This window comes from Abramis brama (genome assembly GCF_963993115.1).
Source record: "Abramis brama genome assembly, chromosome: 7".
In the NCBI taxonomy this organism is placed as follows: Eukaryota; Metazoa; Chordata; class Actinopteri; order Cypriniformes; family Leuciscidae; genus Abramis; species Abramis brama.
Genome location: NC_139969.1, coordinates 16,206,229 through 16,227,755, shown reverse-complemented (window position 1 = coordinate 16,227,755; position 21,527 = coordinate 16,206,229). Strand labels below are relative to the sequence as shown.

General features: G+C 39.7%; 1 protein-coding gene across 2 annotated transcripts in view; it reads left to right on the top strand.

Annotated features, from left to right (window-relative positions):
* Positions 1 to 21,527, top strand: part of tnr (tenascin R (restrictin, janusin)) — a 152,916-nt gene that overhangs the window by 126,002 nt on the left and 5,387 nt on the right. For both annotated transcript variants that reach the window (XM_084120770.1, XM_084120769.1), the window contains 9 exons: positions 1,301 to 1,420; positions 1,500 to 1,643; positions 4,919 to 5,038; positions 5,961 to 6,104; positions 13,329 to 13,459; positions 15,007 to 15,139; positions 15,493 to 15,644; positions 17,630 to 17,726; positions 21,366 to 21,527. In XM_084120770.1, coding sequence (XP_083976896.1) covers positions 1,301 to 1,420; positions 1,500 to 1,643; positions 4,919 to 5,038; positions 5,961 to 6,104; positions 13,329 to 13,459; positions 15,007 to 15,139; positions 15,493 to 15,644; positions 17,630 to 17,726; positions 21,366 to 21,527 — 1,203 coding nt within the window. The remainder of the gene's footprint in view (positions 1 to 1,300; positions 1,421 to 1,499; positions 1,644 to 4,918; positions 5,039 to 5,960; positions 6,105 to 13,328; positions 13,460 to 15,006; positions 15,140 to 15,492; positions 15,645 to 17,629; positions 17,727 to 21,365) is intronic.

Sequence of the window (21,527 nt, the reverse complement as noted above, 5' to 3'; positions counted from 1 at the left end):
TGAAGATTTTAGGCCATAACTTATTGGCTGCTTGATAATATAAATCCTCTGAGGGAGAGAGAGAGGGAGAGACGCAGGGGTGTCAGGCCCTTTGGAGTGGTGTGTGTGAAAACGTCGGTTTGGATTTGAATTTTTTTAGAATGCCCAATGTAAAGTCAATGGGGACTTTTTTGGCCGCTTTTTCGTCCGCTGTGCGAACATCGTACACCCGATCGCTTAGAAAAGTCATAGCACACCTCTCCTCAATGAGCCGGTCGATTTGACACTTCACTCAGGGGTCTGTGACAAACGGTGCGGGGCGAGTTTCGCGCCAAACTTTGTCCAGAATAATAATAATAATAAGAATAATAAGTATGAGCAATAACAATAGTGATGCTTTCAAAAAAGCACCACTAATAATAAGTTTAAATAGGATTTCAATATGTTGGCTCTCTCAAGCCAACTTAATAAGTTTAAATAGGATTTCAATATGTTGGCTCTCTCAAGCCAACTTAATAATAATAAGTTTAAGTACAATATCAGAAAGTTGGCTCTCTCAAGCCAACTTAATAACAATATATTAATCAATTGTATAATGTGATATTATATGTTTATATAATATTTATTTTACATGCAGCACCTTATAGGTGCAGACGCCTTGAGATCACAAGACCAAATTAATACGGCTAATTTTGTCTTGGTAGTCTAACTGTGAATAGTGCATTTCTACAATCAGCGTAATGTTATCAAGTGCTGATTTTATGAGTGCACCATCTGTACACTTAAACTACTGTTCAAAAGTTTGGGGTCGGTGAGATTTTTTAATTGTTTCTGAAAGAAGTCTCTTATGCTCACCAAGGCTGCATTTATTTGATCCAAAAATACAGTAAAAACAGAAATATTATGAATTATAATTAAAATTTAAAATAACCATTTTCTATTTTAATGCATTTTAAAACACAATATATTCCTGTGATGGCAACGCTGAATTTTCATCAGCCATTGCTCCAGTCTTCAGTGTCTTCAGTGAAATCATTATATGCTGATTTTGTTCTGCTACCTAATATTTTGTGGAAACTGTGGTATATATATTTTTTTAAAGTTAAAAAAAAACAAACATAATTTTTCTGAATTAGAAATCACATTATAAATGTATTTACTGTCACTTTTGATCAATTTAATGCATCATTTCCGAATTAAAGTATTCATTTCTTTCAGAAAAAAAAAACCTTACTGACCCCAAACTTTTGAACGGTAGTGTAGATCTAAATCAAATATACTTTATTTCTCACTCATGGTCATCTTGTCCCCCATGATGCAGGAATGGATCCTCCTAGAGACATGACTGTGCTGTATGTCACTGAGGAATCTGTAACCATATCATGGATTCAACCACTCGCACCCTTTGATTACTACAAAATGTCTTACCAATCACCAAAAGGTAATTCCTCCGCAGTATATTTAAAGCATGTTGAACAAAGACAAATAAGCCAGCATTACTGTTTGAAATCACCTCACAGGCAGGATGGACAATGTGGTGATTGACAATGATGTCACCAACTACACCCTAACCAGCCTCCACCCAGCAACGGAGTACGAGATCAAGCTGAACGCAGTGAGAGGAAGTCAAGAGAGCAAGGTCATCACCACTACTGTGTTCACAGGTATTTCTGCTCTCAGTCAATTACTCAGAGACTAATCATATGCTACTGCACATTCTCCAGACATGTATTGTAATTTACCCTAGGAAATGTCTTTTGGTATTTCGTGAAGGATGTGCTCTCATAGCCTCGTTCGTCACAGAACTTTGATTTGATAGAAACATGGATGACAGACTGAGGAATGATGCACATCATTTACCATGTGATGAGTGCCATCTCTCACCCTGTGCGTTCCGCCCGTCCTCTGGGAGGCTGCCAGCCATCTTGCAGAAGTGAAATGAAATTTTACTAATGGAATCAGTGATCAGCGGGGATGCTCACCTGCCATCGTACTTGAACAGCACCACACGGCGGTGACAGGCAGCTAGTACTATGAATGGATTGTGTCTCATTCAATCATAATTGATAAGTGTTTTTACTTACATGTACAGATCTTTCTTTTGCAGAAAATTTCCATCAGATGCACAATATGTTGTGCATAAATTTGATCTTTACCCTGTTTACTCTTGATCATTCTAATGAGGATTATTCTAAGTAATGTAAAATGTAAGTGCGTGCGTGTGTGTACAGTATATATATATATATATATATATATATATATATATATACTTTTACTCATTAAGGGTGCATTAATAAACAGTAAAAACAACATTTATAATGTTACAAAAGATTTCTATTTCAAATAATCCTGAAAAAAAGAATGATCACGTTTTCCTAAAAATATTAAGCAGCACAACAGTTTTCAACAATACATTTTTGGTAATAATGAAAAATGTGTCTTGAGCAGCAAAACAGCATATTAGAAATGGCTGCTGAAAATTCAACTTTGCCATCACAGGATTAATTGTAATAATATTTCACATTATCACTGTTTTTACTGTATTTTTGACCCCAGACTTTTAAACGGTAGTAAATAAATGATTGAAAAATAAGTATCTATGTATTTTACTATATATATAGATAGAGTGTTTTTAGATTATTATTATAAATATATATTTGTGTATATATACAAATATTTATAGTATTTATAATTATATATTTTATTTGTAGTGTTTGTGTATATAATATAGAAAATAAATAAATATAATAAATAAAATAATTATATCTATAAAAAGAATATATAAATAAAACAATATCTTATATAATTAAATATTTCAACTTTCCATGTTTCACACAAATTAATACATATGCACGGTTAGTGTATGAAAGCTAAGTGAACCTTTTCTCGGTGTATTGCTTTAATGTTAAAAGCTTGACTTGAGAATAGAATAGTGCTTAAGATTAAACATAGGAATATTTAACTTTGTGTCGCAAATGACAAATCTCCAGGAAAGGTCTTTGTCCCAGCTGTGCATTATATCACTGAAATGAATTAATTAGTCTATGTCTCGAGCCTTGGAAGTTAACTAATTAGTCATATCAATGGATGTAGTACAATAGAACAAACAGATGCTGGCCTTTGCTTAAAGACTGCTGACTTGCTTAATAACTACTAAGGAAGTGTGTGCCTATACATCAGAACACAGCTACACTCCCCATTGCAACTTAAAGCCTGACAGTTTTGTTCAAAGCTAATAAAAATATGACATGCAAACAATCTCAAGCTGCCCGTGTTGACAAATCTTGCCAGTGCTGTAACAATGCAAAGTGACAAGTAGATCTTCTTTTAAAAAATGCATCTTTTGGAAACAGCTTATTATGTAAGGGATAATGTACATCCTCAGAATAACCCTGATGCGGGTGATGAGGACCCTGATGTGAAGCGGAGGGTCTTTTATCAGGCTGAAGGGCGCTTATTACACGACTACTTGCGAAATAAGTAAATAATTAGACACAAAATATTGATCTGAGTCGAAGCATTTTATTAGGTTTTTAAACGCAAAGCTTTCACGGAGAGAGCAGTTGCTAGCGCAGCAAGTTCAAACTAGACAGACATTTAAGGAATACGATACAGTCATACCACTTATCACACAGCATACACCACATATAATAAATAATTATAATTATGGGGATAAGAGATATTGATTTGAGATTAAACTGTTTTAAAATCATACCTGTTTGTTATCTTATAATCCAACAGTGTACAAAAAAATTGTCGCAAAATGACGACAGCTGCGTTTGTATGAAACGAGAGAGCGAGTCCACGATACTGGATGACATAATTAAATAACTGTACACAAAATATTGATTCGACTGAGTTTGAATATTTTATTAGCTCACCAAACGCATAACTTCCACAAAGTAAAACCGTTCCTAGCAAGCGTATATCGCTGCTGACTTCAATAACCCGGATGAGCCTGTGTTATCTGTTTTCAGCAGTTGTTATCAGGGAATGACATACTGCTGGATGGCGCGATTGACCAGTCAGAATCAAGTATTCCATAGAGCTGTGTAATAATAATTGGATATAGAGAAAAGTCTGGCTTATTTCAGCTTTAATGTAAAGAGTGACAAGAGGGGATGGTATAACATGATGGATCTGGTTCATGGATATGTTCTGGTTCACAGCTCTGCCTAATGACCTACTGGGGATCATCAAGTTCACTTTCATTACATAAGGGAAAACTAATATTCTCCTCCTAGTCTGTCAGTGCAGGGCATGTCAAGACACCGTAAAGCAGAGCGAGGGGAAGGTGCTATGAGGAATTGGGGGATTTTGCCTCTGAACTGCTGTCAGGCAACTGAGATCAGCTTCTCTGGAAGGTTGTGAGAGGGCCTACAATATCTTGGAACAGAGTCAACAGAATCTAATGGGAGGGTCAGATCTCTACAGCTGTAGAAGTGATATGGCTATTGCAAGAGAGGCTGGCAGAACAAAAATACGAGGGACAGGATGGGAAGATGGTAATGTGCGATTACAGTCCACTGACCTCATCTTAGAGGACATACGCCACAGTGCAAATAGGAGAGTGAGATTTTTCCTGTCTGAAAAAAGAAAGGCCATCTGTGAAAGTCACAGCATGGATAGAGGATTACTGAGAACAACATTTCTCATTACTCACTTGTATGGAAATGCTATTGAGAATGAGCTCTGCACACATTTGACTGTCTAATTTCCCCCTTGATGTCGGCTAATTAAGGAAATTGTGATCTTCTTCAGCCAGATAATCACAACAAATTAGTTCCAAGCTGCTGAGGTGCTCTAATTTTAAATTGCCGCTGAATATCGTTTGCACAGGGACGAAAAAGGTGAAGATGAGACGGCTGCCAATTACCTTGGCTTAGCTTATCTAAGACTGTCTCTCTGTAACCTGCACGCAATCTTCTGTTCCACACAGCTATGGATATGCCTATGGAGCTCACTGCATTGAATGTCACACCTCAGGGGGCTCTGCTGCGTTGGAACGCCCCTGTTTCCAGTGTTGATAACTACGTGCTCACCCTCACCCGTAACCAAGGTATGTGGAGGCCTGATGAAGGGAAACACATCTCTGTAAAACTTTCATCAGCATCATTTACTCTTTAAATCACATCCCAAAAGCAGGAGCCTTAAACACTAAACGAAATGTAACTTATTTTCCCATGGACAAAGATAGGCTGCTTTGCCATTTCAGGTCTGCAGGCAGCAGAGAAGAAACCCCAAAACAAAACAATGCACATATGCAAATGGTTCTCACTCAATTGCATTAATAAAATATAAACTATAAAAATATAAGAAATATAAAATAAATATAAACAATTAACCATATAATCATGGGTAGTTAGGATGGTAGTTAGGATAAATTGGCTTATCAACTTTTAAAAGGGGCGAAGAAAAAGCTTCTCGTATCTTTTGTTTTTTGAGATCATTCAATCAATCTTTAACTTAGCAGAAGCTTGCCAAATCAGGTAGATGCCAACATGGACAGGTTGCTTGTCATCCTTTAAAAAAATCATCAGCAAATTTATGCCTCCATGAAAAATACAATCAAGACTATGTTAAATGGTTTCACCTACATCGAGGATAAACATGGTTTGTGCTGACCACAGATTATTTGTACGGTGATTTATTGTCTTCTGAGAGAATGAAACCATCTAAAAAGTACATTCAGAAACCAAAATTGTCATTAATGTTAATAATATTGTATATTGGTGAGCCAATGCAGTTCATGGTCATATTAATACAGTCAGGTATTGTAATTTTGAGTATTTTTGTATGATAAAACTGTTGTCGCCACATATGTGTAATATTTGCTATTTAAATGCCAATTCAGTTATTATTTGAATTTCAGTTATAATGCATGATTTTTTTTTCTAAATATTAAAATAAAGTAAAAAAATCCAAGAATATTTGCAAAAGTTTTTCACTTGCATCTGCACTAATGGAACTTATCTATCCAGTTACGGCAGACACCTTCTTAGTGGAGGGTAGCAAGCAGGAGCACCAGCTGAGTCAGCTCATTCCCAGCACCACCTACTCACTGGCCCTTTATGCCACCAAAGGTCCTCTCACCAGTGGCACTGTCATCGCCAACTTTGTCACACGTAAGTGCAACATCTCTGTGCCCTGTGTTCTAATTAAAGACTAGAGGAGGTCGAGACCACACAGATATTTTTATATAGCATGTTAAAATTGTCACTTTTTAAAGGGTGAGCAAAAACGCACCGTTTCTGTGTCTGTCCCTTTAAATGCAAATGAGCTGCTGCTCCCGGCACAGAGGGCAGAGCTTCTAGAGCTCATGTGTTAAGGCGGGCGTACACGGTGCGAGTTCGGACCAGGGTCGGACACTCGGGAGGTCGTGAGATATTGCACACGTTGCGAGTCAGTTTAACTGATAATCGCGTCAAAGCAGCTGGTACACGGCACGACTGTCCTGCACAAATTTTATCCCGAGCCGGCAGCAATCACGTGAGCTTTCGCGCTAAACACAGAGACCGTCAATGTTGCATGCAGGCAAAGCTTCAGATAGAAAAAATGACAGAAATGTGTGTGCAAATGATTTTTTGTAAAGCAGAGAACAGTAGCCTTTCAACATAAAAACTTGAGAGAGAGAGAGAGAGAGAGAGAGAGAGAAGAGAGAGAGAGAGAGAGGTGTGTGTGTGTGTGTGTGTGTGTGTGTGTGTGTGTGTGTGTGTGTGTGTGTGTGTGTGTGTGTGAGAGAGAGACAGTGTATGCGCACGCTGTATGGTTGCTGCCACTGAGGTAGGCTATAGCCCCATGATCGACGTGGTTGTGTATGATTTAGCAATAGGGGACAGCTGGTGAAAATCGGGCCGACTCCCCGAATTTTTTAAACATGTTTAAAAATTATCGGGAGGTCGGGGAGGTGCTCATACCGTGCTCGGCTCGGCTCGTAATTCCTCTCACACGCTGCGAGCCGCGACCATGCGAGCATCACCGATTCCACTTGATTTCTCCTGAGTGAAAAAAATCATCTGCGAGCTCGTAAAAACAGCAAAAATCGCACCGTGTACGCCCGCCTTTAGCATCTCCGATTACCTCACACAGACATGCATTGAAAATTTTACAAAACTTTCAGCCTTTTATGTTCAAACTGGAGTCAGACAAAGATGGAGGGACTCAAGAAGTGACAACATGTAGAATGCAACAGGACATTTCTGAATGGTTAGTTTATGTAGCTTATGTGTAGTTATCTTCTAGTCATTGATTAGCATATTCTGTCATGATAGTCTATAAATCACGTTCCTGGGGGCGGGGTTTATGTCAATTTTAGGGTTTTTGATGTCACTAACCCGGGAGGAAGCTTGTGTAGTCCCTTCCAGCCGTTTGTTGTAGTCCTTAAAAAGCAGTTTCTGTAAAAGAAAATATCTCCCTTTGCTTTGAACTTTGAGCGTTGTTTAAAAAAACTTTTTTTTAAATTGTAATAATATTTCACAATTTTACTGCTTTTGATCAAGCCTTGGTGAGCAGACGTCTTTCAAGAAAATGTTAACATTTTATTGACCCCAAACTTTTGAACGGTAGTGTTGCTTATACTGCCATGCACAGGCTTGGAGGGGTAGCAGTAAAATAATGTAATATTTATTTACATTACTGTAAATAAACTCAAAAGCTTAGATATAATTTGGAATGGATTGACGGGGCAAGTCAATAGTATTTTCTTTTTAGTTTAGTGCCATGTTTCTCAATCCTGCTGCTGATGGCCCACATTTTAGGTGTCTCAGTAACCTGATGTACCCTTACAATGTCTTCAGGTCATGGAGCACTGTACTAATGAGCTGATGAGTTGAATCAGACATCCAAATTGTGCTGAGATGAGCAGGATTGAGAAACACTGGTTTAGTGGCAGTTAAAGTTGCTGACTTCATTTCAGTATTATCTACAGCTTTTTATACACCATCGCAGTGTACTCTAATTTGATTGGACAACCAGCATCCCAATAGTGCTGATATTTAACCTATGGTTACGCATTACTTGCAGTCAAATCACAGCTGTGAAGACATTAAGTAAAACAGCACTCATGCTTAAATATCCAATAGAGAGCTGAAAGATTAAGCACTTCTCTAATTATACTATCATCCTCTTTTAGTTTAGCAGAGATGTGAAGCAGAAACAAGGCCGTTATTTTTGTAGTTTGTGTAACAAAATACTAAAGTCAGCAAAGCTCCAATTCCCATGTGAGAACAGAGAGGAGATCAGCATCACTACCTGTCTTTCCTCACAGTGAGGATGTTCGTGGAGAGAGGCGAGCTGTCTTTCCCACACAGAAGACTGAACTAGAACAAGCAGTGATTTCATTTCAAGCTGCTTTATTCTGCATTGAAACTTTCAGCTCATCTATTAAAGGGGGTGGTTGGGCCGAGCCACTTTCAGATGCATTAGACCTCAACTTTAATCAAGCGGCCCTCCCAGAATACTTCATTAGTTTTGATTGTTTAGAGGAAATTAATTTGCACATAAAAGTGTCACAGGCCATTGGCTTTGCAACCCCAGTGCCAGCTCAGTGACGTGCAGAATCTTGACACAAAATCGCTTGATGAGGTTTGTGGTGTTCATTTGCCTCCAATACCTAATGACAATTTAATTCAGAAACATTTCTGCTCCAATAACAGTGGATTTAGATCCTGCCATGCTCTGATAAAAATGTAACAATGTTTTATTGCCTGCAATGCCTGAAAAAAGCTGAAATTACCATCCTGCGGTGTTTAAGAATCTGCCCGCTCCCACCCTGAGGGAGGTGAAGCGTCATAGATGCATCATTTTGGAATTTATGAAGAGGCTTATGGAAGCTTAAGGGGATAATTAAGGTGACAACAACTAACACATTTCATGCTCCATTTCAGGATTAGTGCTGTCTGTCATTTTGATTTAAATTACAGTTCTAAATTCATTGTTAAAGAGATTAAGGTGAGAACAGGAATATGAATGTGTTCCTCAGATATACATACAAGCATATCTCTCCATTCCTCCACGGTAGCGTCTCAATCTCCACAGGTGCACTTTGTTAGTAATGGGAAATCGAGAGTAGAATGCTGTTCAAATGTTTTGTTTGGTTAGATTTTTTTTTTTTTAAGAAGTCTCTTCTGCTCATTAAGGCTGCATTTATTTGACCAAAATTACAGTACAAACAGTAATATTGTGAAGTAAATTTTTACCATTTAAAAAAAACTTTTTAATTTTTATATATTTTTTAAAATATATTTTCAAATGTAATTTATTCCTGTAATTTTCAGTAGCCATTACTCCAGTCTTCAGTGTCACATGATCCTTCGGAAATCATTCTAATATGCTGATTCGGTGCTCAAGAAACGTTTCTTATTACCTATGTTGAAAACAGTTATTACATTTTTTTCCTCAGGATTTTTTGGTGAGTAGAATGTTAACTATCTTTACTGTCACTTTGATAATATAGTATTATCTCAAAGGGACAGTAAAGACAGTTGACATTCTATTCAACCAAAAATTCTGACAGAAACGTAACATTGCAAGTAAGCTTGTACATTTTACCAAAAATAGTCCATGTTGAATTTGTCATATTTTATTAATTAGTCAGCCACAAAGAAAAACGCTATAAACACAGTTCAATAAACAAAACAGCTCAAGGTATTTGATATGTATAATACTGGCTCTCACGGCATACATATGTTTGTGTGTAAAACTAGAATTACTTTTGATATATTTAACTAACGATATTATGTTCTGATATGACTTTCCACGCCCCCGTAACTCTGTGATAGTTTCTTATTAAAATGTTAGGTAACACTTTATTTTAAGGTGATGTAGTTACACGTTACTACATGTACTTACTATAGTAGTAACAGTAAATGATGCATAATTACAAATAACTAACCTTAAACCAAACCCTAACCGTAACTCTATAGTACGTACATGTGGTTAATTAATATTACCCAGTACTTGAGTAAGTACAATGTAACTACGTCACATTAAAATAAAGTGTAACCAAATGTTGTCTTGTCTGCAAGTGCAACAAATCATTTCATATCTAGGACATTTCATACCTTTAGTTCCAGAGAATGAGAGGTAGGATTGGAGAAGGAGAGCTGTACTTTTTAACGCCCTGAAAAAAAACAATAATACATCAATTTTTCTGCACATAGACAACAGATGGCTTTTGAAGACATGCAAAAGAAGCATCAGCATTTGTAGTATGAAAGGAAAGTGTGTGTATGTGTTCAGCTTGTGTGCCTGTGCTCTGCTGGAAGGAGAGTGGCATGTTGACTGATAAGAGATCACGTTGAGAGACAGGACGCCGGTGAACACACACTAATTGTCTTCCCTCTGAAGTGGATCTGTCAGTGTGCCTGAAACCTATACTACACACGCAACCATGTGATTTATTTTGTCCTCAGGCAAGCGAGCATCTTACATGCCTCCAGCGGGTGTGCTGACACAGCTCCAAACATACACACTGATACATAGACAAAGCATCTGATAGTGAAAAATCAGCTGAATGTCAGATGGGGGATTGTCATTTTAAACATGCTCTGTTAATGTAGCTGTCACGGTCACATGCTAGTCACCACCTCCTCGCTACATTTCCCATCATCCTCCTTGGCCCTCACCTGCATGCACTTCCCAATCACAGAGATCACTGTCACCTGTCATCAATCTTCACTGATCATCATCCAGCACTATATAACTCTTCCCACTGCAGTTCACCATTGTCTGGTCTCGGCGTTTCCTCAAAGAACACTTACCTGACTCCTTACCTGCACGATACCTACAAGAAACAACCTGTCTTCAGTCATCTGCTCCCTTCATCCGTCTTCAGTCATCTGAAGTCATCTGCCTCGATCTCCATTTCAGAACCTGCAACAGATAAGAGCATTACTCATCCAGATATCCATCCTGAACACTATATTCAGTTACTTCCATCACATACTTCTGCAAATAAACCTGTTGATAACTTTACCTGTGTGAATCCTTCTGTTTCATGACAGAAAACCAGACCCTAAACTTAAAGTATGGGCGTTTTCCTCATCCATCAAAACCCAACGATCTTCTGATACACTGTTTCCAGGATGGCTGCCCGATCGAAGTATATGTGAAAGAGTTCCTAGAAATTTCTCACCAGGTCAACTGGACAGATGATGTCCTAAAGAACGTGTTTGGGCTTGGACTGGACAATCCTCTGCAACAGCCAGCTTCAGCCGCAAAACCATGTTCATTCGCACAATACCTGGATCATGTGCTGTTGTTGAGCGGTTCAGCCTTCACCGTGGGTGAGGCTGATGATTACATCGCCACTCAACCACCATCACCAGCCATCTTCCTCGCCACACCGCCTGAATGTCTTCACGTCATACCTGCCGAGCCAGAGACTGTTCACGCCATGTCAGCCGTGCCTGAGAATTCGCCGCCGGTTCCTGAGCCTGCTTTAGCCCACAAGCCAGGGACGAGTCCATGGAAGGGTGGTCTCGGTGGGACGACACCCTTCCAGAGTCTCGTCCCGTCAAGACCACCCTTCCAGAGTCTCGTCCCGTCAAGACCACCTTTCCAGAGTCTCGTCCTGTCGAGACCACCCTTCGCGAGTCTCATCCCGTCGAGACCGCCCTTCCAGAGTCTCGACCCGTCGAGACCACCCTTCCAGAGTCTCGTCCCGTCGAGACCGCCGTTCCTGAGCTTCTTCACGTCATGCCTGTCAAGCCTGAGCTTCTTCATGTCATGCCTGTCAAGCCTGAGCTTCTTCATGTCATGCCTGTCAAGCCTGAGCTTCTTCACGTCATGCCTGTCAAGCCTGAGCTTCTTCACGTCATGCCTGTCCAGCCTGAGCTTCTTCACGTCATGTCTGTCAAGCCTGAGCTTCTTCACGTCATGCCTGTCCAGCCTGAGCTTCACGCCATGCCTGAGCCCTCGCCTCCGGCCAAGATGGCCGCCGCCATGCCTGAGCCCTCATCTCTGGCCAAGATGGCCGCCTTCACGGCTGAGCCTTCGTCCCCAGCCAAGATTGCCACCGCCACGTCAGAGCCTATTTCTGTCCCAAGACCTGTTCCTGAGCCTGAGCGTTAGCCTATAATTCCACCCAAGAAAATTTTGGTGGGGGCTATAGGTCCTTGGCCATAGTAGCCAAGCCGGGCTCTCACGGAAAGGCCACGAAGGCTGATCCGCCCTGGTCTCCCGTACTGCAAGCTCTGCCCTGGCCTCCCGAATGGCAGGCTCCGCCCTGGCCACCCGAACTGCAGGCTCCGCCCTGGCCACCCGAACTGCAGGCTCCGCCCTGGCCACCCGAACTGCAGTCTCCGCCCTGGTCGCCTGTACGGAAGGCTCCACCCTGGACTCCTAACTGCAGACTCCGTCCTGGCTGTCCGAACGGAAGGCTTTGTCCTGGAGGCCTCTGGTCCCTCCTAACCACGTCCTCGTCAGCCTCCAGGACGCTTGCCCTCCCTCCCCGGGTAGACTCCTTGAATTTCTGCCTGCCTTCTCCAGCCCTTTGCCCACTCCTGTTGCCAGCCCTCCGCCTGCTCCTCTTCCTCCCCCTCATGATTTCTGAAGCCATGTTGTTTTGAGCCAATCACTGCTGCCATGTGACTAAATACTATTGGGAGCTGCAGGAAAATTATGACAAAAAAAATATTTTTAAAGCCTCCAGAACAAATGGAAGACTTCCAAATTAAATGTTGCTTGTAAAAAAAATATATATATTGTCTGAATACATGAATATTTTTGAATGCAGTTTGAGGTACAGTAGGTAAGGATTTTTTGGAACAAAAATAATCATTCAGCAAGAACACCATTAAACTGGTCAAAAGTGACAACAAAGACATTTATAATGTTACAAAGGATATCAATTTCAAGTAGAACTTTATATTCATCAGAGAATCCTGAAAAAAAAACATGTATCATGGATTTCCACAAAAATGTTAAGTAGCACAACTGTTTTCAACACTGATAATTATAAGAAATGTTTATTGAGTAGCAAATCAGCATATTAGAATGATTTCTGAAGGTTTATGTGACTCTGAAGACTGGCGTAATGATGCTGAAAATGGTGAAACACATGGAAAACTAATGTATGTCATAGTTATTATATGCATTATATACATAGTCAACCCCAAGAAAAACACATAAAAACAGCTAAAAAGAAACAAAAACATAGATTTGTGCCGTTCAAACATAGTCCATACAAGTAAATATTATCTGACCAAAAAAAGTTACTGGGTTTTACACTCAAAGTGTCCAGTAGATGCCAATGTAATGTTGCTTGTCAAATTTGGTAATGAGACTTTACTGTAACAGATGTGTTTTGTCTATAAATTGCTTTTGCTCTTTGATCTTTGTTTAAACAGCCATGGATGCGCCCCAGAACCTGACAGCTAGTGAGATTAACCATCGAAGCGCCCTCATATCCTGGCGACCGCCCATCGCGGACATTGATAACTACATGCTGACCTACAAAGCAGCGGATGGCAGTCGAAAGGCAAGCATAATGTGGACTTTAACTTGAGGGACAAATACAGATATAAAGTAATGCAATTTGTAACACAAATTTAGAAAACAAAAATAGGAAATAAAAATGCATGAATTATAGTGTGAACAATTTATTGGTGGTTTTGATATTTTGCTGTTCACATTTCTGTGCTCATTGCATTTCAGATTTGAACTGTAGTTGATGTACAGCCTGATCTTATAAAAACTTTACGATCTAACATAAACTAAATTCCGCAGAGATCAACCATCTAAGGGAGCCGTTACATCTTTTAAAACTGCCTATCGGAAAAGCTCAATTTAATTAAATCATTTAACAAAGTCATTTCAAAGTCTATTAAAGACTTCCCTGAAACAATTTCTCTGAAATGAGACAGTAGATACAGTATCTGTTTCAAATAATTTCATTACTTTTAATGCATGATCACTGTCCTATAATGTTATTTTGATAATCTGTATTTAAACAGCTTGACTAAAAAATGCAATGACAAAAAGGAGGTTATGGATTATAATCTTTAGATTTATGTTGTTATACACAGACGCGCACACAATCAATGCAACAGAACACTCTGGCCTAGTAGCCAACTTGTTAGTGTTAGTATCCGTCCAGTGGGTGTCAGTGGTGCACAGATGATTTAAACCCTGCTGGTGCATCTTAGACATAAAAGATTTATCTTTCCATTAGACCCAGGTTGGCATAATAACAGACAATATGGGAATTGCCAAAAATAATAATACAGTGTAGTCTACATCCACTATGTGTTGATTCAGCCTATTTTTCAGATTCAGGATTGTAAAGGAATCAAAATGAGAACATAAAAATGGACCCACTCTGCTACAAATGGAAGCTTCACTAATACAATTACCTGCTCAGTGTCCTCTGCATACTGACAAACATTAATGCATCTTCATTAGAACACTGCTGTGCTGCGTAATTCACATTACACATGAAGGAAAAGGATGAATATGGAATCAAATGTTGTTTCAAAGGCTTGTGGCATGTCCATCCAGGTCCTCTGTAAATCCTCTGAGTGAAAGTTCTGAAAAGGCACAGAAAATGTGTGGCACATTAGTTTGATAAAAGTGAATTTTTAAAAAACAAAAGAGGGGAAGTGAACTGTCATGAGCTATAGACCAAAATAGAAACGCTGTTTCTCCCCAGCAGCACCAGTGCCTGATAAGCCTCTTCCTCCCCCATCAAGGGCTTTAGAACTGCCAATCATATGGAAGAAAACACTGGGAGGAAAAGCATTGTATGAAAAGCACCCAACAGTAAGCAGCTTCAGATCACAACAATTTGTCAGGCAGTTCTTAAAGTGATTGTGATCTGTCTTCTGTTTGTTTATGAGGAATATCTTTCCTACCCACAATGCTAAGAGCTGCTGTTCTTTGTACTATCTCTAGGCATGTTTTCCACAAAACTGTTCTGCCGCCGAGCAGTTCTTTGTTTAGTTTTGGTCTACAGTGTTTGAACAGAGGTAATGTACTAATGCCTCTGCGTGCCTGCGGATCAGTAGACTGTGTTTGATTGTGTTTTAGGAGCTGATCTTAGATGCCGAAGACACATGGATTCGTCTCGAGGGGCTGGCGGAGACCACCGAATACACTGTGAGACTGCAAGCCGCCAGAGGATTAGAAACCAGCGCCATTGTTTCTACTTCTTTCACAACAGGTGCAAATCTTCCACATCTCCTGTAAACTTCGGGTTCGATCGGGTTTGTTCACCTCATTAGGTACAAATGCACACTATTGCCCCATCAGCGTCATCAAGTACAAATCAGTAGCGACACATTCATTGCATCTGTTCGCATCTTGCTTCACCCTCATTTATTGCCTTGTGTTTCTGTGACTTTACAAGCACCCGACTTCCAAATATAGCATTTCATAACGTCTCAGGCAGAAATCAACAAATTTGCACTTCATTGTCGTGGCGGTGATGCAAATCACCGCTCATTACCTCCCAGTGACCCTTCGCTTTCTTTTGCTCTGTTGTTTTGGATGTTTCTCAACCCTTTTCCTCTTCAGGAAACCGATTGTTTCCCACGCCACAAAACTGTGCGCAACACCTCCTGAACGGAGAGAACCTGAGCGGGATCTACACCATCTACATCAACAGAGACCTCAGCCAAGGTGTGCAGGTTTACTGCGACATGACCACCGACGGAGGCGGCTGGATAGTGAGTGAGAGATCTGACTATGACATCTGAACCCTGTCTGTATTGTCTATATGTTTGGCACAATGTATGATTTACACAAAATCCCACAGTGCCATATTATAGGATTGGCCCCTGTTGAAAAGACCAACTTAGACCAGCATTTTTGTTTTTCAGACTGGTTTGTGCTGGAGTATCCAGTGTAGCCATGCTGTTCAAAAGCAAACTTTTAGATGAAACATGCTGTTTTAGGTTAAGCTAGTTGAGAACTTGGGGCCCTATTTTACGTTCTGAAACGCAAGTATCAAGCGCGAAACGCAAGTAACTTTGTGGGCGGGTCTTGGGCACTGTTGCTATTATACCGGCGGGATAAATGACTCTTGCGCCCGCCGCAAATCTAAAATGGGTTGGTCTGAAGTAGCTTCATTATTCATAGGTGTGGTTTGGGCGTAACATGAAATAAACCAATCAGAGCGACATCTCACATTCCCTTTAAGAGCAGGCGCGCTTGTTCCATGGCGGTTTGCTATTATAACGGCGGATTTGCCAGGCGCGTGCCAGGAGCGGTTCACTGCCGAGGAGACCAACTTTCTCGTCAGGGCCGTAAAACACAGAGAAGTGACATTGTATGGGGATGGGAGAATTAGATAAATATATATTATATTAGCTTCGGTTAAACAGGCGTATAAAAATTTGGGTAAATGTGTAAGCTAGATTTATGCCTATTTTTTCACATCTTCATGGACACCACAATGATTTCCCTCGTGTGTTAATATTTTTCCTTGTAATAATGTATGGTTTTCTAAAAATGAGAACTGCTGCGTCTGTGTGTAGATGAGATAAGCAAAGTGCATGCGCGTTGTGCACACATTGATTATGGCCAAGCATGCGCCCTTAAAATAGCATATGAATAACATGCGCAGCACGCCACTGACTTTAGGCTAGGTTTTTCCTGGTCAGTGGCGGAATTGTTTTCTAAACCTGCAAAATAGCACCAGGGAACGTTTGCGCCGGAACACGCCTCCTCTTTTCACTGAACCGCCCCCGGGTGCGCAAGTTAATTTCCTAATTTACCGACGTGCGTGCAAAATAGGAATGATACATGCGTCGGTGTACAAAGTCAATTGCGCTGGGTGCAAGATAGGGCCCTTGGTGTCAACACCAGTACATATATATATCCAGAGTCCAAAATATCTCTCTGGCAGTTAAATTGAGAAAATGTATTGCCAAGAAAATGTTTTACTGGCCATACACACACACACACACACACACACACACACACACACACACACATTTATACACATGCACATACATATATATATAAAACATGAAGTTATTCATTATATAAAAAATAAAAAAAAATTGGTACTATGACTGATTATTTAGCCATTTCTAATTTTATTTTAAAATTATTTTTTATTATTTTCAAATATAGTTATGTATTATATTATTTTTATTATTTAGACATGTTATTATCATATACAAGATCATATTATTATTATTATTATTATCACAAAAAAAATTAGCCAATATCTGTCACTCATTAAAAGCACATAGAGGTCTGGAAAAAAAAAACATATTTCTGATGATGCATTTTTCTACTGAGGAAAAATTTGATGAGTTTCTTTATGAGACATACATACACCACTTACATCAGCAAAGGCCAGACTATCGATTTTACAATTCGACTTGAACCATAAAGTTAGCGGCCAGTTGGCAAATAACTATATAATTGCCTTTGGCGCATAACAAGTGTAAATTTTGAGCCTTGTCTGTATTCCACACCAGAGACCAGTGTTCAAAACACAGCATATGCTGGTGATTCATTCTGCTCATTCTGTTCTTTTCAGCAGGGTCACTGACACAGCTATTGCAGATGTCATCATCCCAAAGTAAAATGACTGTTGGGATAAATTGCCATTCATGTGCTCCATATTGCCCTAAATGCATTATATTTTATTGGCGAGGAGTGTTATGCGGCAGCTGTACCTCTGCCGATTGTGTTTCAGGTGTTCCAGCGACGTCAGAACGGTTTGACGGATTTCTCCAGGAAGTGGAGTGACTACAAGATCGGCTTTGGCAACCTGGAGGATGAATTCTGGCTCGGTGAGAAGACGTGAAATACACTTGAATTATAGACAGAGTGGTTAGAGCTGCCTGGAAAAAAAAGCTGCTACGTAATGACTCATTAAAAATATGGTCGTTTTAGGCCCCATTAAACTCTTCAGGCAGATCTAAATTTGGTCAGCACTTTCTGGCAAATGTATGAGTTTTATTTAAGCATCAAATCCCTTTAAATGTAACTCAGTGAGGAGTGCTCTTGACTAGCAATCAGATGGTTGCTTCATTTAAATATTGGATAGGCATTTTGGGAAACCATCTAGCTTTACCTTAGTACTTAATGCTAACTTGCTCCAGGGACACTGTATATCTTTCCTATTTACTTGTATTATACGTAGCATACTTTCAAATGTGAGACAGTGTAGGGCTGCTCTGAATAAAGATGAAAATAACACAAAGTCTTCTAGCTCTGTGAGAGGCTGCATCAAAGCACCATCCTTTGAAATTCTCCATGTGTCCTCCTGCATTCAGTATCTGGAGTTTGTATCGGCTCTGTGCTTCAGGACCCCTCAGTCTGTTACTGGTGACTCTCAGCTTTCAGATTCTGTTTAAATGATCCAGTAATTATTTTCATCAAAATCCAATTTGATGGAAAACAATACAGCCCATTTTCCTTTTTATCCCTGATGCATAAATCTTATTAGAAAGCTATAATTATATTCATTAAAATCCAGGGAAAAAATAGCATTTGTGCACAGCACGGATTTCAGAGCATTGTCTCAATTACAGATAAAAAGTAAACATTACAAATTATGCCTCTGCAGACATTTAGGCCTGGATAATATGTATAACGATATTTAGTGTGGAAGGAGCACATTTGAAAGATTTCAGCTCATGAGCAGAAAGTAAACACTGTTTGCAGCAGTGCTGCATTTCTTGGTATGTTTGAAGAGCGGCATCTTCACATACTACATTTATATACACAATAGACATTTAACACAATGAAATCACTTTGTGGCTGTTGGAGTAGACATTGCCATCATTGAGGTAAATGCAACTGCCGTAATCACAAGTATGCTTTCTTACCAAGGTAATAATTAGCAGGGCTAGGCGGTATATTCTGGGACCAGTAGATATTTTGCTATACCGCTGTATAACCACAGCGTGATTTAAAAAAAAAAAAAAAAGACACCAAGCTGAAAACAGTCTATTCTGTGTACTGCGTCATAGATGAGTGCTTACGTTATTTTTATATATATATATATATATAGTTAGTTTTTCAACAGTGAGACACTCTGCTTGGTCTGGTGGAAACATGGTGTTAACTGTAGGTTGTTTATGGTATCACAACTAAACTGGACTACAAACACTATGGGCCCTATTTTAACGATCTGAAACGCAAGTGTCAAAGCGCAAGTAACTTTGTGGGCGGGTCTCCGCGCTGTTGCTATTTTCCCGGCGGGATAAATGGCTCTTGCGCCCGGCGCAAATCTAAAAGGGGTTGGTCTGAAGTAGCTTCATTATTCATAGGTGTGGTTTGGGCGTAACGTGAAATAAACCAATCAGAGCGTCATCTCACATTCCCTTTAAGAGCAGACGCGCTTTTTCCTTGGCGTATTGCTATTATAACGGCGGATTTGCCAGGCGCGCGCCAGGAGCGGTTCACAGCCGAGGAGAGCAACGCTCTCGTCACGGCCGTAAAAGAGAGAGAAGTGACATTGGGGATGGAGAAACACACCCAAATTAAACAGGCATATAATAATGTGGGTAAATGTGTAAGCTAGATGTATGCTTTTATAATAAATTGTCTATCTATCTATCTATCTATCTATCGTTTGTAATAATATGATTTGCAAAAATGAAAACTGCTGCTTCTGTGTAGATTAGAGAATCAAAGTGTATGCGCGTTGTGCACGCTATACATTATGGTCAAGCATGCGCCCTTAAAATAGCATAATGAACAACGCGCGATGCGCCACTGACTTTAGACTAGGTTTTTTCTGGCCAGTGGCGCAATTGTTTTATGGAACAGTAAAATAGCACCAGGGATTGTTTGCGCCGGGACACGCCTCCTTTTTTGCACTGAACCGCCCAGGGAGCGCAAGTTCTTTCCCTAGTTTAGCAACGTGCTTTTGTGGAGGGAAAAGCGCGCTTTGCGCGGGTGCAAAATAGGAATGAAACATGCGTCGGTGTACAAAGTCAATTGCGCTGGGTGCAAGATAGGGCCCCAAATGTTCATCAACCACACAACTTGGCAGATAAACTTTGCTGCCCTGCTTCATTGGAGCATTCAAAGAAGAGAGCATGTCTGTTTTCCTGTGGTACTTGTTACTTCTCCATGGTCCCTGGGCTCTCCATGTAATTCCTCACCTGGTCATGAGAGTCAGTTTCTTCTGAATGGTGTATTTAAGAAATGGGACTGGAGTTCAACAATGCAGATAGGACAGTACTGTAGAGATATGGTGTTAAAAGTAATAGACTCCGCTAGTCTGTTTGCCATTATTCCAAGATATTTGCAGTCTTCCTGAACTGAGAAAAAAAAAAAGATTTTTTTTTTTTGCAACACATTTGAAAATTAGAATGTTTTTTTTTTATTCAGGACACTGGAATGATGTTATGCATTTTCAGTTTCTGCTTGAAATAATGCTATGATAATTAGTGTGCAGACTGTATTTACCACATTAACCAGTCTGACTAACTGGTTGTTTTTACTCACTAATACAGTTTTTACACGTCACTGTCTTGTTTTCCAGTAAAAAAACAAAACAAAAAAAAACGTTATTAATTATATTGATTCTTTCTTTTTTTTACTATGTTGATTACACCTTCGGCAAATGCATTTTCCTGTTTTAAGAAAACATTAGGTATAAATAATATAATAAAATAATATGTATAATAATAATAATAAATAATAATAAAATGTGCAGTGTGCTGTTAAAAGTGCAGTACTTGGCCCAAAATGGTGATTAAAAGTAATATGATTCTGTAATATTTTAGATATCTTGCCATGTGATGCCTGGCTGATTTTAATCAAGTAAAAACACAGTCTCTTGCTGGGATTGTACTGATTGGGTCAGTAAAAAAAAATGGTGTTCATGCTGCTATTTAATGAGGTTCCCCCCAACGCATTTTTTACTAATCTCATTACAACACGGCTGCCCTTAAGGATGCTCTTTGACCATGTCAGGTGATTCAGATCCTTTTCCCTCACTGTTACAGTTCATCAGCCTTCTGCTTCCTAGGTTCATTCTATGGCTTTAAATCCTGAGGTGAGTTTAAGGGCTTAGTTACAGTTCAGCACATCCTTGTAGACACTCACGAAATAGATGGAGTTCTATTATCAGGAGACATCTACGCTATCAAAAAGTGATTGTGTCTTTAGCCAGACAGGGCATTTCTCCACTGCACAGTCAGAAAATTTGATTATCTTCAATAAACAGACTGTTTATCTGCAGTCTTTTGCTCCTTATCTTCAGAACATATAAGAGTCAGAGAGAGTGAGATGGACCACCAAACAAGCACGGCTTTTATATTAAATTATGGGCTCTTATCAGTGTGGACCATATTTGAAGACAACATTTTCAGATGTTAAGGGGCTGGAACACAGAGATGGGATGGCTGGATGGTAGATAGTGTTCTAGGTGTGTTCTTCAGAACTTTTTTTTTTTTCATTTCTCCATGCAGGGTTGGACAGCATTCAGAAGATTGCAGCTCAAGGTCGTTACGAGCTCCGCATTGACATGAAAGACGGCCAGGAGTCTGCATATGCCAACTATGACAGGTTTTCCATCGGAGATTCCAAGAGCCTCTACAAACTGAGGATAGGAGAGTATAATGGCACTGCAG